General features: G+C 41.5%; 4 protein-coding genes across 6 annotated transcripts; 1 reads left to right on the top strand and 3 right to left on the bottom strand.

The window, feature by feature from the left end:
* Positions 1-366: 366 nt before the first annotated feature.
* Cont (Contactin) lies at positions 367-5,748 on the bottom strand. The gene is made up of 9 exons (XM_065309827.1): positions 5,331-5,748; positions 4,757-5,122; positions 3,676-4,690; positions 3,508-3,610; positions 2,524-3,448; positions 1,589-2,470; positions 1,225-1,527; positions 980-1,163; positions 367-864 (listed from the first exon to the last, which is right to left on the bottom strand). Exons 2-9 carry the CDS (start codon positions 5,114-5,116, stop codon positions 770-772), a joined length of 3,867 nt encoding a protein of 1,288 aa, XP_065165899.1. The 5' UTR covers positions 5,117-5,122; positions 5,331-5,748; the 3' UTR covers positions 367-769.
* A 164-nt stretch (positions 5,749-5,912) lies between these two features.
* Positions 5,913-9,095, top strand: EDTP (Egg-derived tyrosine phosphatase). Of its 2 annotated transcripts, none has more exons than XM_065309830.1 (4): positions 5,913-6,351; positions 6,414-7,957; positions 8,021-8,110; positions 8,190-9,095. In XM_065309830.1, the coding sequence occupies exons 1-4, from the start codon at positions 6,244-6,246 to the stop codon at positions 8,332-8,334; spliced, it is 1,887 nt and encodes a 628-aa protein (XP_065165902.1). In that variant the 5' UTR covers positions 5,913-6,243; the 3' UTR covers positions 8,335-9,095. The 2 variants fall into 2 exon arrangements, with proteins under 2 accessions (XP_065165902.1, XP_065165901.1); XM_065309829.1 differs by having other exon boundaries at positions 5,915-6,351; positions 8,006-8,110.
* Positions 9,000-10,556, bottom strand: LOC135797468 (cell division cycle-associated protein 7-like). The gene is made up of 3 exons (XM_065309834.1): positions 10,118-10,556; positions 9,792-10,019; positions 9,000-9,727 (listed from the first exon to the last, which is right to left on the bottom strand). The coding sequence occupies exons 1-3, from the start codon at positions 10,169-10,171 to the stop codon at positions 9,119-9,121; spliced, it is 891 nt and encodes a 296-aa protein (XP_065165906.1). The 5' UTR covers positions 10,172-10,556; the 3' UTR covers positions 9,000-9,118.
* Positions 10,557-10,679: 123 nt separating this feature from the next.
* pAbp (poly(A) binding protein) lies at positions 10,680-13,966 on the bottom strand. Of its 2 annotated transcripts, XM_065309833.1 has the most exons (4): positions 13,499-13,965; positions 12,542-13,326; positions 12,036-12,477; positions 10,680-11,966 (listed from the first exon to the last, which is right to left on the bottom strand). In XM_065309833.1, exons 1-4 carry the CDS (start codon positions 13,689-13,691, stop codon positions 11,569-11,571), a joined length of 1,818 nt encoding a protein of 605 aa, XP_065165905.1. In that variant the 5' UTR covers positions 13,692-13,965; the 3' UTR covers positions 10,680-11,568. The 2 variants fall into 2 exon arrangements, with proteins under 2 accessions (XP_065165905.1, XP_065165903.1); XM_065309831.1 differs by having other exon boundaries at positions 10,680-12,477; positions 13,499-13,966.
* Positions 13,967-14,925: the final 959 nt, after the last annotated feature.

The following is a 14,925-nucleotide window of genomic DNA, read 5'->3' on the forward strand; positions in this document are numbered from 1 at the left end:
TCGCTGTACATACTACATGAATTCCTGATAAACATATGCATGTTAGAATTACGAAATGTTGTTTCGGTTTTACAAGTTTTATTCAATAATACAGAGCGATCGGATCTTAATTGTGAACAGTTTACAACGAATGCCGGAGCACGAGTCTGAGTTATTTCTTAGGAGACGCATGCCCAGCGACGCAAGTCGTTGACATAAACAGAAAAACCCCCCATCAGTGATGTGACTCCATATCCACTGGGTGTTCTGCATGTTGCTGGTGCATGGTCATATACGCAACCTTACATGCATAATTTCTAATAACCATGATTTTCAAACGCAAATATGCTTCGTTGCACGTTAAATTTGAAAGTTAGTTAACAAGACTGGAATAAAACATTTATTCAGTTATAAAAAAGAGATTTCTTGTTCATAATACTATTACATTCATATCGTAGCAACTAGTTTGTAAAAAATATGCTACCAACAAAAATATGTTGCATCTTGGACGGAATAGACATATTACGAATTAATTTACTTACGCGTTAAAAAAAAATTCAAAAACCTAAATAACTTGGACAGTTGCAAAAATATAGCACAAGTAATGAACAGTATTACAAAAACATAAGATTCCACCTTTGTCATCCATTTTGCAGGTACTAAAAGTAAAAAACTCTCGCGTAAAACAAAAATTGTCGAAGTGTAAAATATTAAACTACAGAGTCTTAACTATTTTTTACAGAAAGCTCGTGAAATGAGTTTGTGTGGATGTGTGCGTGTGTGATAATAATCAGATTATCATCTTCAACGTGAGACACATTAAGGCAATCGTGAAGAGCGACGTCGAGATTGAGTTCGCATCGCTTCTGTACTTTTCCGGCGCACCTGCAAGCAAGCAATAACATGCATTTAAATTTCATTCGTCGCATGCGCAGCCATTGACAGTAAGCCAGTCAGCCGCGCTAATTGTTTATGATTGTTTTATCATTCGACAACGCACCCATTTGGAATGTTAGCGCCGGTGAACTCATGCGGCCGTCGCCGCCATTCGAATATGCAAGCACTCGCATGCGGTAGGTCTTCCCTGGCGAGAGAGTATTGATATACGCTTCGAGTTTCGTCCCTACGGGGATGATTGTGTCATTGGCGGTGCTCATATCTTGATCAATCTCCCAAATACGAATCTGGATAATAAATTTAAAGATATTAATGGTAATAAAGGGTTAAAAAGTATTTTGACAGTACCTTGTAACCTTGCAGAGGTTCTTCCTCGGGTGAAGGTTGAACATATCGCCAAACAACGCGAATAGTAGAAGGATTAACGCCGTAAACATTAACAGAAGATGGAGGTTTCTGTGGAGCCTTCCTATAAGTACGTTCAAGATATCGTTCGCTTTCAGGTCCTTCTCCAGCAGCATTATAAGCCATAACTTTTACAAAGTAGTATGTATCAGGAATAAGACCAACAATCAACGCGAAAGGATTCGTTGTACGTGAAAGATAATATACGGAATCTTCTTCGCGGTTGTCCTTACGCCAATATTTAATCTAAAAATTAAATAGTTATAAATTTTTAGTAAAAAAATAAATTTAAAAGTTTAAATCTTACCCTATGACCAATAAGTTTACCCCTAACTTTCTCCCTGGTTTGATCAATCGGATTCCAAGTAATACGCAGTGCAGTAGAGTTATAAGAAGTAGCAACAACTAATTGTGGCGCAACTTGCGGCATATCTTCCGCGGAGTACACAATTTCTTCCTTACTAATTGGCCCTGGCCCAACATCGTTCAAAGCCTGTACTTTGACAATATACTGAGTGTAATAATGTTCCAAAGTAGACATGTGCACAACCGCCATTCCAGTATTTCCGTATTCTTTCAACAATAAACTTTGGAATTCCGAATCGTGATCCTTACGCTTCCAGAAGATTTTGTAATGTATACCGGGGCCATTTTGTTCTTCAGGCCTTAACGTCGTCCAGGTGATAGTCAAATCACCAATCTTTCCACCGCCACCGGAAACATCACGCGGAGGAATAAAAGGTCTATTTGGAGGTGTGGAGTGTCTCGGTGAGGGCGCAGAAGGTACTCCCATACCTAATTCATTCCACGCCGCAACCCTAAATTCATAAGTAGCCCACGGAACAAGAATATTCTCTAACATAGCTTCTTTTCTACCGGTATACCGATCGATTTCACGTGCGTACAACCCATGTGTTACGTTAAACCACGTGTCATTCCAATTTGTGCGTCCGGAGATTGTGTAACTTAAAACAGGACGGCCATGAGACGCACCGTCGGTCCATTGAAGAGTAGCGGAGGTTTTCTGAACGTTGATTACTTGCAAACCGCCAGGTGGACCAGGAGGACCTTCGATGATTACGTTTGATCTGGAACTAATCTTACCGACTGCAGAACGCACGATGCATTCGTATTCACCTGCGTCGGCAAACGTAGTGTTGCTTATACTTAAATACCCGCCATCCATTCGCTAAAAATATAATATTTTAATAACAAATAAGATTTTTTAAAGTTTTGACTTACAATTCGGTTGTATGAGTTTTTAACGTCGATATCCCTAATTCTGATTCCATTGTGCGTCCAAACATAGGCAATATCCAACATTTCTTCAGTCTCTGCTTGACAATACAACGATAAACTTCTCTCAACTGATGTAACAATTCTCGGACGTACTTGTTCGACAATCCTAGGCCCTCTGAGTACAATCAACCGTCCTCTGGATTCATCTAAGCCTAATTCATTACTCGCCGTGCACGTATACAACCCTTCATCATCTCTGGATACAGAAGTAATCACTAAATTACCATTTTCTAATATTTTCCGGTGACCACCATGCCCTATCACTAAACCATTCTTTTTCCAAACAAATTTAGGCCGTGGTGCAGCCTCAGGGTTACACATAATCGTAACATTGCCTTGTTCAGCTGCGTACGTCTCAGCTTCAAGCGGACTCTTCTTAAATGACGGTTTAAACGCCAAAACCCGTAACTGCGCGGACGAATACCTCGTCTTCAACGCATTCGATGCTCTGCATTGATACATACCAGGATCTCTTTCATCATCCAAGTAAGAAATCGTCAACACATTATCCTGAATCTTAACACGACCACGATCGTCCGGATCCAAATAACCCATAACAAGCTGCCGGCCATTTTTCCACCAAGTGTAATTTACATCGGGAATACCGAATGCTTCACACGTCCAGACGAGTTCTCCGCGACTATCGATGTGTTTGTCAATTAGAGGAATAGTAAAATTGGGTTCGGCTTGAATATTTAGCATTACGCTGTTTTCCAGGGAGGAACGATCGTTGTACACGCGACAGACGTATTCACCCTCATCTTCCACGGTTACTTTAGGGATGATTAACACGCGATCGAAGCTAGTCAAGTATGAACCTTTCGGAAGAGAACCTCCTCGTCTTGTCCAGTTGAAACTTGGAATGGGGCTGTGGAAAATCGCAAATAAAATAATTTATATTTAAATTGGGAAAACAAATAAACTTACTATCCAAATGCAGTGCATTCCAGTCGCACTTCTTTACCAGCAATTGGTGCCTCAGGGAAAGCTTTTGGGAAGTTATTTGGAAACTTCAGCTGTTGATAATTAGCTATAAAATTAAACAGAAATAAATATTAAACTTCTTGTAAATAATTCCAATAATTGTGTACTCACAGTGTGGATTTACTCTAAGTGCGAAAAATGGTCCATTCCTGCCTGTATCAGAGAAGTCTGCCTGAACACTGCAACTGTAATTCCCTCTATCGATTGTCTCCAACGCAGAGAAATACAAAGCTCCATCGTTGGACACGAAAACACGTTTGTCTTCCTCCACGAAGTTGGGGAAATAATCCCTGGACCAATAATACCGCACACTTGGGAAATGCGTCGGCGGATCACAATAGATAGCTTTACCCCAATTCTGATCACCTGATTCCGGTGACCTCTTCAGGACAAATTCATTAATAAAACCAAAATTTAACTGTACGCTTTCCGATATGATTGTGCCGAATTTATTGCTTGCTTTGCAATGATATGTTGCGCGATCTTTCTTTTGTTCCGGGCTATCAATTAATAAATTACCACCACTAATGGTAAAGCGTCCATCATCCAAAGGATTGATTTTCTTTGCGACTAAACGATCATTTTCAAAATCTTCTCTGAACCATTCATAAGTAGGTGTTGGATATCCACCAGCAAGACAACTCAAAGCCACGTGATTGTAGATTTTCCTACGGGATACATCAAAGATGGTATCCTCTGGTTGTTTGATAAAGTGTGGTCCCCTGGGAATACGTTCTGGATCAGTAATATCTAAACCATAGGTATAAGTGCGATCATCTTGTAGAAGTTTCTGCATGGCTTCAATTTTCGCTTCGCAGATGAATAAAAGTGGTTCATCACCACGTACAGGTTGAAAACCCCAGTGCATCAATTCTTTCGAGAAGTTATAAGCAAGAAAATCGCGATTATAGAGGTCAAAATCACCCCAGGGAAGAAAAGCATTATCCATGTTCAATAATTGTGAACCATCCGGATTCAGCCAGTAATTTGGTGATTGTTGGCGTGCACCAACATACCAGCGACGATGCTGCGGATCTTGCCAGTCAAGTTGATGAATAATAAACCCATGCTCATCTGGATCATTGATAGAGAGCAAATCAGATGCACCAGGCTCAGGACTATAAGTCTAAAATATAAAAATACATAAATTTAAGTTAATTTAAGTTAAATTAGTAAAAAAATTGATTTTTACCTGACAAAGTCTCCCTGCATCATTGTAAGGCCTCAAAGGTGACTTGATAAATCTATAACAAGACTGTCTAAACCTAATCCAATACTGTGGACACCTCAGTTGCTCATAATAAGGATCATATCCTCTATTATACCCTCCAAACAGATTGTAATCATCATAATTGTTCCCATAACCACCTCTGGGATCATAGTCCCTGTTAAAATCATCCCTGAATGGATCCCGATTGCGGAAATTCACATCGTAGTTGTTGGGGTTGTTGAAGTTATTGTTTCTATTATCTCTGTACTCATACTCATTGGGATAGATTCTTTGTTGTGCATGCACCACTAAGGCACATAAACTGATAAGCAGCCACCTCATAATGAACTGAAAGCAAACATCACACTAAGTGTTATTAAGATAAACTGAAGAGTGAATGCGATGAGTAATCGCAGTTAATATTTTAACGAAAAACGTTAGTAATAGATGGGAGTGGCAGTGGAGTAGCAGTAGTCAACTGTTTGAATAGGTTATAAAGTAATTAAAAGATGAAATTAACATTTTAAGAACAAGATGATAAATGAGGAGAGCTTACCTTTGAGTAGTTAATTCATTGGGGCGATATGTAGACGAAACAAACGAAATAAAAATGTTTTGTAGAAGAAGCGAACAGGTATGCGTCACATCACCAACTACACACGCATACATGTGCAACCCAACTACGACTACCTGTCTCTCTTGTGTTGTTGCGGTGTTGTTTACATACCAAGCGTGGTGGTCATGTTGTTTGGCGCGGGCGCATGCGCAATACAAACATGAGAAATAATAACTTATTTTTGGACTTTTTTGCTTAGATATTGTAATTATTTATGCTAAAAATAGCATGTTATGTATTGTATGTGCGTTTTTAGGTTTATCGCAGTTTAAAGTTGGAAATTATGCAAAATTCTATTCGTTGTGAATAATCATTTGTTTACAATTTACATAATTCAATTGTTATTATGCAAATACAAGCAGATAACATGCAAAACATTTAGGTAACAAATGCGAATCACTGCACAAGGGCGAGGAGCTGCGCATGCCAGCAGCAGGAAAGTTGTTGTTAACCTCAAACTGGCAGCAAGTGTGTGCCTGCATGCCTGCTGCAGCGCAGTGCCAATCCGACGCCGCTGCCCAATGCCACTGGCACTCTCGTCGCGTTCGCGACGTGATGAGTACGCACGCGAAAGTTAGCCAGCAGGCGCAGCAGTCCACTCGCGACGCGCTGGACTGACAGCGTCGTTATCAGCCCCGTACGCCACACGCGTTACGTCCGCATCCGATATAGATACGCAAAAAAGTTTGTTTAGCGAAATTTCGGCAGCATGTGCTGCTGACCGCGCGCGCACTACGTTGCCTTATTGAGAACAGCGACGCACACGGCGAGCGCGCCCAAGATGCGGTGAGAATCTGCGCGTTAATTTTGCACGCGTCCAATTTGCCAAGTGTGACGAGAAGAAGGCCGCGTGATGGCCGAAAACAAAGTGCTCATGAATGTGGTCGCGCTCACGGACATCCAAGACCTGCTGGTCTACTTTTCGAAAACTATCTACAGTCCAAATGGAGCCGACCAGTTTGTAAGCATAAAAACACAATTAATTTTCAAAAACATAAATAAAATCAACAAATTCTTATTTAGGCATCAGAGGCTATGCAAAAGTGCATTGCGCTTTTCCGCACCGATTACACGCTGCTCACGATAAAGAACTGCATGGGAGAGTTAAGCTCACACTATCCTAGTCAACTGGTCATTCTAGAACATGAAATCAATCAGAATATGCCAGGCAGCTCACACTCCAGCAGTCAACGAATCACGAACACGATTTACGAGAACGTCCTCAACGACGAGAACACGCTACTCAGCTACATTCAGAAGGGAAGACGCGCGCGCTGTCGCGGCCGATTTCCAGTACCTGTGATTATCTACAAAGGAAAATATATTTGTCGTTCGGCAACGCTTGCAGGCGGCGCTGAAATGTACACCAGATTCACCTACGACTACGTGTTCAATCCCGACTATGGAATCGACGACGACGAAGGCCTGAAAGCACCGAAAAGCGCGTCCGATTGGGCATTATTCGGACGCGTGCGCAGTTCCGATATCAAACTACTAAAAGCACTCAATGTCGGAACTATTGCTGACTTTATGGTGGAAAACAAAAAAGTCAAGTTCGGCGTCAATGTTACCTCATCAGAGAAAGTCGATAAAGAAAATCGATATTCAGACTTCTCGCTTATATCACTGCCATATCCAGGTTGCGAGTTTTTCAAAGACTATCGCGATAATAACTACAATGCCGAAGGGCTGGTGTTCGACTGGTCACAGGCGTATGTCGACGCGTTGATTACAATCCCAGACGATTCGGCATCCATTGCTAGTCAGCTCAACATCGATTGGACCGAGTACAAGACCTGGGATTTGGTCACAATTACACAAAACTACATGAAATTACTGCTGAAACACATCCAGGAAGGCAAATCAGGTCTACTCATACACTGTATCAGTGGATGGGATCGAACACCGTTGTTTGTTTCGCTAATAAGATTAAGTTTATGGGCGGATGGATTGATTCATCAGAATCTAGACGCGCAACAAATATTATACCTAACCATAGCTTATGATTGGATGTTATTCGGACATCATTTACCTGACAGACTCGGTAAAGGTGAAGAAATCTTCTTTTTTTGTTTCAATATCCTGAAAAAATTAACGGGAGAAGAGTTTAGTCTACAAAACACTGGCAGAAAGAAGGAAAAAGAGCGGATTGTAATCAGAACGGACTCGGAGACATTGTTAGATTCATTAATGTTAGATAGTGATATGAGAGGGTCTAATATCAGTCTGAACTCGGTGTGTTCATCGTTAAGTAACATGAGTCAAGATACAATGCCAATGGTATGGAATGGTATGCATGAGGATTTGATTTATGCGACTTCAAATGGAAGTAGTAACGGGAATAGTAATGGAAATATCAATGGAAATTCAATGATGGTAAACGAAGGTTCGTCTTCGTCACGATCACCTACGACGAGGAGAACATCGCCTGTGAGTGTACCGTCCACACATTTCCGCCAACGCAACGAATCCGCTTCCTCGATGTCAATTGGTAGCTGGCAGATGATTACAGGCGCAGGCTCAATTCGAGAATCCGATACTTCCGACTCAAATGGTCTTAATGCTAAGTATGTTAATGTTTTTAGTCGCAAGAATTCACTGCATTGTAATACTAGTAAATTCTGTTTCAGTAGTGACAGCTCAAGCCTGAACAATTCCAGCCATACGCTCATTGATGACGATAACATGTTTTTTTCGAACGTCGACGTTGACAGTCATTAGTGAGTGCTTACACATATATTCGTGGCTTTGATAAAACTAATGTGGTTGCTTATCGTCGCATTGTTTTCATTTTTACAGTCGGAAAAAGCGCCTGCTCAAAGTGCGTGAGACTTTCCTCAACTGCTATCACAAAGCGATCGGATTCAAGTTCAAGAACGATTCGTCACTGGGTTCGATGCTGGGGAATATCGCTGAGAAAGTTGGGCTTGCGCAGAGGTCGTAACGCGATGGTACTTGTACAGATTTTTTAGTAATAAGTAAATATTCACAACGACTGCGCACAATTCGTAAATCGTGCCAACGAAACGATGATTGAATTTTACAAGTTACAAGCATGACGTACGCTTCCACGGATTGTAATAATCGCCGCCATGTTTGTTCGGCAACTTTTTGTGATTTTAATGTTCCATTGAGAAGAAAAACAGAGTGCTATTTTTTAAATAGATTATTATAGATCCTCGCGTACACAAAAGACGAGTTTTATACGCGTGCGTTGATTTCCACTAACAACATGGCTGCCAGACACACACACATAATGTATATTAGACCCACGTGGAAATCGGCGCCAGGCTTTAAACCCATTAAACGTTAAATTATATATTTATACAGCGGTGATTTTATACGAAACAACGCGATAAAGACACGCCTAACACGTTCAAATCGTGTAAATATTCGCAACGCTCACGATTATCGTGGAATTTCATATTTTTACACGTTTTAATACTCGACAGTCATTTGTTTAAACTAAAACACGCCAACTACCTGAGGCAGATGACAAAGTACAATCGCACCAATGAGTACTAGCATATTATTTGAGTGCCTATGCAAATGACTGATGTATATCGCGTGCGGTTTGTTTAAAATAAGGTTATAATGAATTATCCTCAATGCTGAGAGAACGTACATTACATTTTATGCTGATGAATAACACTTTGAGATTTTAAATTATTTCCATCGGAAGAGATTATAAACAAATTGATCAAAGGACAGACACAATTTTTTACCTTTTATTCTTCCATCGTTGTCATGACGGCGTTTCCACTGTCATCAAACCCGAGTAAATTTCCTTCGACGTTCCTAATGCGTTTTTTCTTCTCTGTAGTATTCTTTCCATTGTTATCTACTTTTAGATGTGTCAGAAAGTCGGCGACGCTTTTGAATCCTTGATTTTGAGCCACAGGAGCTAAGATACCTGTAGGCATCTTGCCTTGTCGTGTTCTACAGATTGAACAGTTGCAGAGATTTCGACATGGTGGACATTCCCATTTTGGATCTCTCAGAGCAACGTCGGCTTCTTCTCCATAGCGATTTTTTAAACAAACACCGCAGAATTGACCTCGTATGCCTGTGCATCGTCCACTGCGACAGTAGGTTTTGCTATCTTTTGTTTTCTGTCTGCATTGATGGCAACTCGTACCGTCAGCGCTATATTCTTTGTAAATCACACGCCATGCGATGTTTTTGATGTAATTTTCTGTGATGTCTTCAGCAGCGACGTAGGGAACTTCAGCAATGCGGCGTGTGCCAAATTTTCGTTTAGTTTTCGGTCGAAAGACGACATCATCGAGATTTTCCAATTCGTGTGTTTCTCTCATGAATTTATTCCGCCGCAAAGTCTAAATATTATAGAATTAGTATAGATATTTAATTATTTAAGTAAATTTATGTAAAGATGCTTACACCAGATTCAGTTTCTACATCACTCAAATCATCTAAATTATATTCCGGTTTCTTGTTGGCAATCCTTGATGAAGATCTTCTTGTTAATGGGACATTACCATTGAATTGAAATGTTTTATCTTTGGTGTTTCTTTTCTTGATTACTCGATGCTCCTTTTCTTTTGCAGCAACTTTTTGCATTTCCAAAGCAACTTGCTGCATCTCTGGTTTTGCAAGCTCTTCATCCAACTAATTAAAACACAAACAATTATTTACAACATAAAATTAGCTTAAATAAGTAATTAACATAATTTAAAATTAGGTTTTGTTTACATGAATTTACTTACAAGATTTTGAAGATCTTGCATGTTTTGCATGCGAATTTTCTCCCAGTCTTCCATTTTGTTGAATTTTATTCAATAAATTATCAAAATATATTAGTTATTTAGTGTAATAGCCTATTTTAAATGATTTATAATGCACAGCCGGAGAATACAACACAAACTAACCCTATTAAAGTGTAATATACAACAGCTTATCGAATTTAAGCGCCAAAATTATTGTTTGTTAGTTAAGAACTCTTCGTACAGATGTCCGGAACGTGTTTGTTTTCCTTGTATGCTTAAAACATCAAATATACTATTCATTTATTGCAATTCACACTTATTTTGTTTGATTAATTGTAAAATGTGTGTCATATGCAAAATGCAATTGATTAACCGCAACCACAATTGCAGCTGCAGTTATCAATGAGCAATTGATGAAAACCACAACATTGTGGTCAATCCACGTCAAAATTGGGCATAAAATAAACGATTGCTTCGAACATTAATAAAAATACAACAAAGCAGAGATAAAAATCAAGTTTCTACTTTAAAACTAAACTAAATCTACTCATGAGTTCGATGATTTATTTATTTGAATTCCTTTATTTAACCCAATCGTTTACAACTTATCAAATACGAACGTATTATTCCTTATACCCAATAAGAATTTCACTCAAGTTATCATATCGATAATTGATATTAAATTTTATAGCCAAGTATGAGGGTACGTTTGCTTACAAAAGTGTACTTGACCCACGCACTCATGCACAATACGGATGCGTACATAGTTACATTTTTTTTATTGGGATATAATTGAACAAAAAATCCTACGATTAAAGAAAACCAATGAAAACTCGATACAATCTCCTCTTTTCGAAATTAAACCAACTACGACGAATAGATGCGCGTTTAAATTTACTTGAATCCTTCGAACGAATAAAACATCAAAACTTCATTATATCCCGTAAGTTAAGTTTTTCGTTTTTTTTTTATTTGTTTGTTTTTAATTATTTTTCACTTGTGGTAGCGAATACCTTTCAGTTTCAGGCGTACCACGCGCGGCTGGCGCCGTGCGCGTGGCGATGGTGTGTTTGTCTTCGATTTTTTATTTTTATATGAAAACTTTTTCTCATTTTTTTCTTTTGTTACCAGTTGCGATTAACGTAGTATCTTGCATTTTTTGTTATTTTGTGTTTTGTCTTGGAAAATTGTAAGCGGGAAGTTGCACGTCTGACTGACGGCGCAGGATGATATGCGGAGGGAGAGAATGTTAGAACGAATCGGAAGCGAACGCAGACAAGACGGTGAATTAGTCGAAGCGGAGCAGACGCTAGCGGTGATTAGCAGAGAAGACGTTAATAACGTGCATATTATGGAGCGAGAGGTTGGTTGGTTTTAGTTCTTGGTGCAACTCTTTCGTCGAGCCCCCAATCACGCGCATGGTCGCATCGTTTCGCATTTCAATCATCTCTTTATTCCTTCTTAGTCAGCGTAGCAGCCTGCTTGGCCTGGTGGGCCTGCAGCACAGCAACGGCCTCCTCCACCTTGGACTTGAGCGACTCGCTATGCTCCAGCATGTGCAACAGCTCCGAGTTGTCAATCTCGAGCAACATGCCGGTGATCTTACCAGCCAGATCCGGATACATGCGATAGATCAGCGGGAAGAGGCGCTCGCCCAGCATCTGTTTCTGCTCTGGTGGCGGCGCGGCAGCCAGCATGGAGGCGGTGAGCGGCTCCTGGCCCTGGATGTGCACGGCTTGCTGCTGAACGGGCTGAGCACCTGGCAAGGCAGCGGCCTGTGGCGGATTGCGCATGTTCGCCGTGTACTTAAAGTTGCCCGGGCGGGTGGAGCCGGCGGAAATGCCTTGGCCTGTAAGTGGTCGTGCTTGTAAGTTAGCGGGCTGTTGGCCGGTTATAGGTCTGGGAACACTCATATTACCCCTCATTGCTCCGGACTGATTAGCCGCGCGCGGCGGTGGCCGGTAGGAGCCTTGCATGCCGGCGTAGGCGTTGGTGCCACCCTGGGCGCCGGGGCGCACTTGGTTCTGGGCCGGCCAGCGAGTGGTTGCGCGGAGGGGGGCCATCTGGGTGGTGCCATAGAAACGCTGTTGCGGGTGCAACGTGGGCACAATGTAGCCGGCGGCGTTGCTCGGTTGGATATAGGCGGTGCCCATCTGGTGCATGCGGATGTTGGCCAAACGCTGCATATACTGCGAGGTCAAATGCGCCTTGCGGTCTTCCTTGCGCTGTGCAAGCGCAACATACAACGGTTTAGAACCGACAATACGACCGTTCATCTCGGTAACAGCTTTGGTAGCCTCCTCAGGTGAAGAGAAGCATACGAACCCGAAGCCCTTGCTGCGACCTTCCTCCATCATCACCTAAAACACATTCAGTCAAGCAACCCACCTCCACACACAAACCCAAACAAAACAAAACACCCACCTTTGCGGAAGTGATTGTACCAAACAAGGCAAATTCCTTGCGCAGACGCTCATCATCGATGGTATCATCCAAGTTCTTGACGTACAAGTTAACGCCCTGGTAGCGGTTGAGACGTTCAATCTTCAACTGCTCGAAGCGACGTTTCAACTCCATCTGACGCTCTGCCTTCTTCTGTGCGCGTCCGACGTACATCGGCTTTCCTTCGACGAACTCCTTACCGTTGAGTTCGTTTACAGCGGACTCAGCCGCATCGGGGTCCTCGAAGGCAACGAAGCCGAAGCCTTTCGATTTGCCGTCGTCCTTGCTCATAATCCTGTAGCTCGTGATAGGTCCATACTTCTCAAACATACCACGCAGCTGCTCGTCGGTGAACTCCTCGCCGAAGTTTTTGATGTACACATTCGTGAACAACTTGGCCTTCTCTCCCAGCTCCTTCTCGCGCTCCTTGCGCGGAATGAAGCGGCCGACGTAGACTTTCTTGCTGTTCAACAGCATGCCATTGACTTTCTCAATGGACTTGTTCGCCGACTCTTCGGTTTCGAAGTGGACGAAACCGTAGCCTTTGGAGGCGCCGTTCTCATCCTGAGCGACCTTGCAACTCAGGATACTGCCGAACGCCGAGAATGTATCGTACATGGCCTTGTTATCAATACTCTTGTCCAAGTTCTTGATGAACACGTTGCCCACGCCAGACTTGCGCAACGAAGGGTCGCGCTGCGACCACATGATGCGGATGGGTCTGCCCTTGAGCAAGTCGAAGTTCATCGTGTCCAGCGCGCGCTCCGCTGTAAGAAAACATGCAGATTTTTAGTAAAGACATTGCAGCATGGCGTGCGTACGACGCATGGGCGCAGGTGGTTTGGAGGTTAGATCCGCTGCACACCCCCATGGCGCATCTGGAATTTTCCGCATGACTCATCGGCCACGTTTCATGCAATACGCAGCTGGAGCACTTACCATCAGCTGGCTGCTGGAAGTTGACGTACGCGTAGCCCAACGAGCGACGCGTAATCATGTCTCTGCAGACGCGGATGGAGAGCACGGGCCCTGCTCCTGAAAACTTCTCAAACAGCATCGCCTCGGTGATGTCCGAATGCAAGTCCCCGACGTACAGGGACGCCATGGGATAATTGGGTGCCGCCGAATTCATTTTGCTTTACGTTATTTTCCACTTCACTGTTTTCACACACGTTTAACGCTTAGAACCGAGGCTCAGTAATACTCAACATATGAAACAGAAATAAGGTTAGCTAGCATTGATTATATTCCGTTTTCAGAAGTTTTTCGATTTTTTTTTGGGTTTTGTTAAGGTTTTTTGTATTTTTTTGGTATTTTTGTATAGTTATTTCACTTTTTTTTAAAGTGGGTTGTGAAACTATGAAAAGTATCACAACCACACGATGTCTTCTTATATTAAGAAATGGGCTGGTGGAGGAATGCGCTTGGCTTTTATACCAAGCGGCAACGACAACGCCGACCCCTACCGCAACAAAATATAGTACCGCAATGACGGCAAATAAACGCCCATAGAACCTATTTGTTAACATTTGTAACTTCCTAAAGAGTAACAAATCAAATACTAGGAATGAATACTAAAAAATTGTTTAGTATAGTTAAATATTTACAAAAACTAAAAAAATACGTTATTCCGTAGACGTCCGCCATGTTGAATCTCAAATCCCGCGAAATTTAAACCTGTGAGTTTGAGCACGTTGCACTCGATGCATAGACGAAATTAAGATAACTTTCTATACCCACAAATCGATAAAAACGAGACATTACCATTGTGAATTTCTATGAGTCAGTAGTAATTACACGCCCTTATCTAATATTCTAATGAATTGTTAACGATTACGAGCATTCAAAAGGGTTAATTACATTATGATTGGAAATTTATCACAAGGTTAGCAATCAAAAATGTTGCAAAACATGGTGTAAGCTGTAAACAGATAAAACGCGCAGAATGAATGGCGTGGTAATCATTGGAATGTTTTACTGCGCATTAAATTTGCAATTCGAATGCAGTTATGTTATGCATTTCTGAGACTGAACAATCTAGAATAATTTACGCTGTATATTTGGTTGCCTATGCGATGGCATAGTGAAAGAGTAGTAAAACATTTAGCGCAATATCGAAAACTCGTTTTTGGCGAATGAGTACAATCGACAGGTAGGTATAATACTTACGTTCCAAGAATTAAATGCCAACCGAGTGGCGAAAGTTTGGAAAAAGTAGTTTTACCTGCCTGCGGCATCAACACAAATAGAATATTAAAAGTTAGACGACAAAACGAACGAAATCAACAAACAAAATGGCCGCTTTACATTTACAAACATTTTGGCGGGTTAAAAGAGTTAGAATTAAACAATACAACATTAAAATA

The sequence above is a fragment of the Atheta coriaria genome, unplaced genomic scaffold (genome assembly GCF_025399875.1).
Source record: "Atheta coriaria isolate IRGN ID8LTWV9N9 unplaced genomic scaffold, Caltech_Dcor_3.1 hic_scaffold_8_pilon, whole genome shotgun sequence".
Lineage (NCBI taxonomy): Eukaryota > Metazoa > Arthropoda > Insecta > Coleoptera > Staphylinidae > Dalotia > Dalotia coriaria.

Excerpts from the sequence above, each read along its gene's own strand:
- EDTP (XM_065309829.1), top strand. The coding sequence starts at position 6,244 with ATGGCCGAAAACAAAGTGCTCATGAATGTGGTCGCGCTCACGGACATC. Across the intron at positions 7,958-8,005 it reads TCAAATGGTCTTAATGCTAA|TAAATTCTGTTTCAGTAGTG; the intron begins GTATGTTAATGT and ends TTGTAATACTAG. Across the intron at positions 8,111-8,189 it reads GTCGACGTTGACAGTCATTA|TCGGAAAAAGCGCCTGCTCA; the intron begins GTGAGTGCTTAC and ends TCATTTTTACAG.
- LOC135797468 (XM_065309834.1), bottom strand. The coding sequence starts at position 10,171 with ATGGAAGACTGGGAGAAAATTCGCATGCAAAACATGCAAGATCTTCAA. Across the intron at positions 10,020-10,117 it reads TGCAAGATCTTCAAAATCTT|TTGGATGAAGAGCTTGCAAA; the intron begins GTAAGTAAATTC and ends TGTTTTAATTAG. Across the intron at positions 9,728-9,791 it reads ATGTAGAAACTGAATCTGGT|ACTTTGCGGCGGAATAAATT; the intron begins GTAAGCATCTTT and ends TATAATATTTAG.
- Cont (XM_065309827.1), bottom strand. The coding sequence starts at position 5,116 with ATGAGGTGGCTGCTTATCAGTTTATGTGCCTTAGTGGTGCATGCACAA. Across the intron at positions 2,471-2,523 it reads AAAACTCATACAACCGAATT|CGAATGGATGGCGGGTATTT; the intron begins GTAAGTCAAAAC and ends TTATATTTTTAG. Across the intron at positions 865-979 it reads GGCGCTAACATTCCAAATGG|GTGCGCCGGAAAAGTACAGA; the intron begins GTGCGTTGTCGA and ends GCTTGCTTGCAG.
- pAbp (XM_065309831.1), bottom strand. The coding sequence starts at position 13,691 with ATGAATTCGGCGGCACCCAATTATCCCATGGCGTCCCTGTACGTCGGG. Across the intron at positions 13,327-13,498 it reads CTTCCAGCAGCCAGCTGATG|CGGAGCGCGCGCTGGACACG; the intron begins GTAAGTGCTCCA and ends GTTTTCTTACAG. Across the intron at positions 12,478-12,541 it reads GTACAATCACTTCCGCAAAG|GTGATGATGGAGGAAGGTCG; the intron begins GTGGGTGTTTTG and ends AATGTGTTTTAG.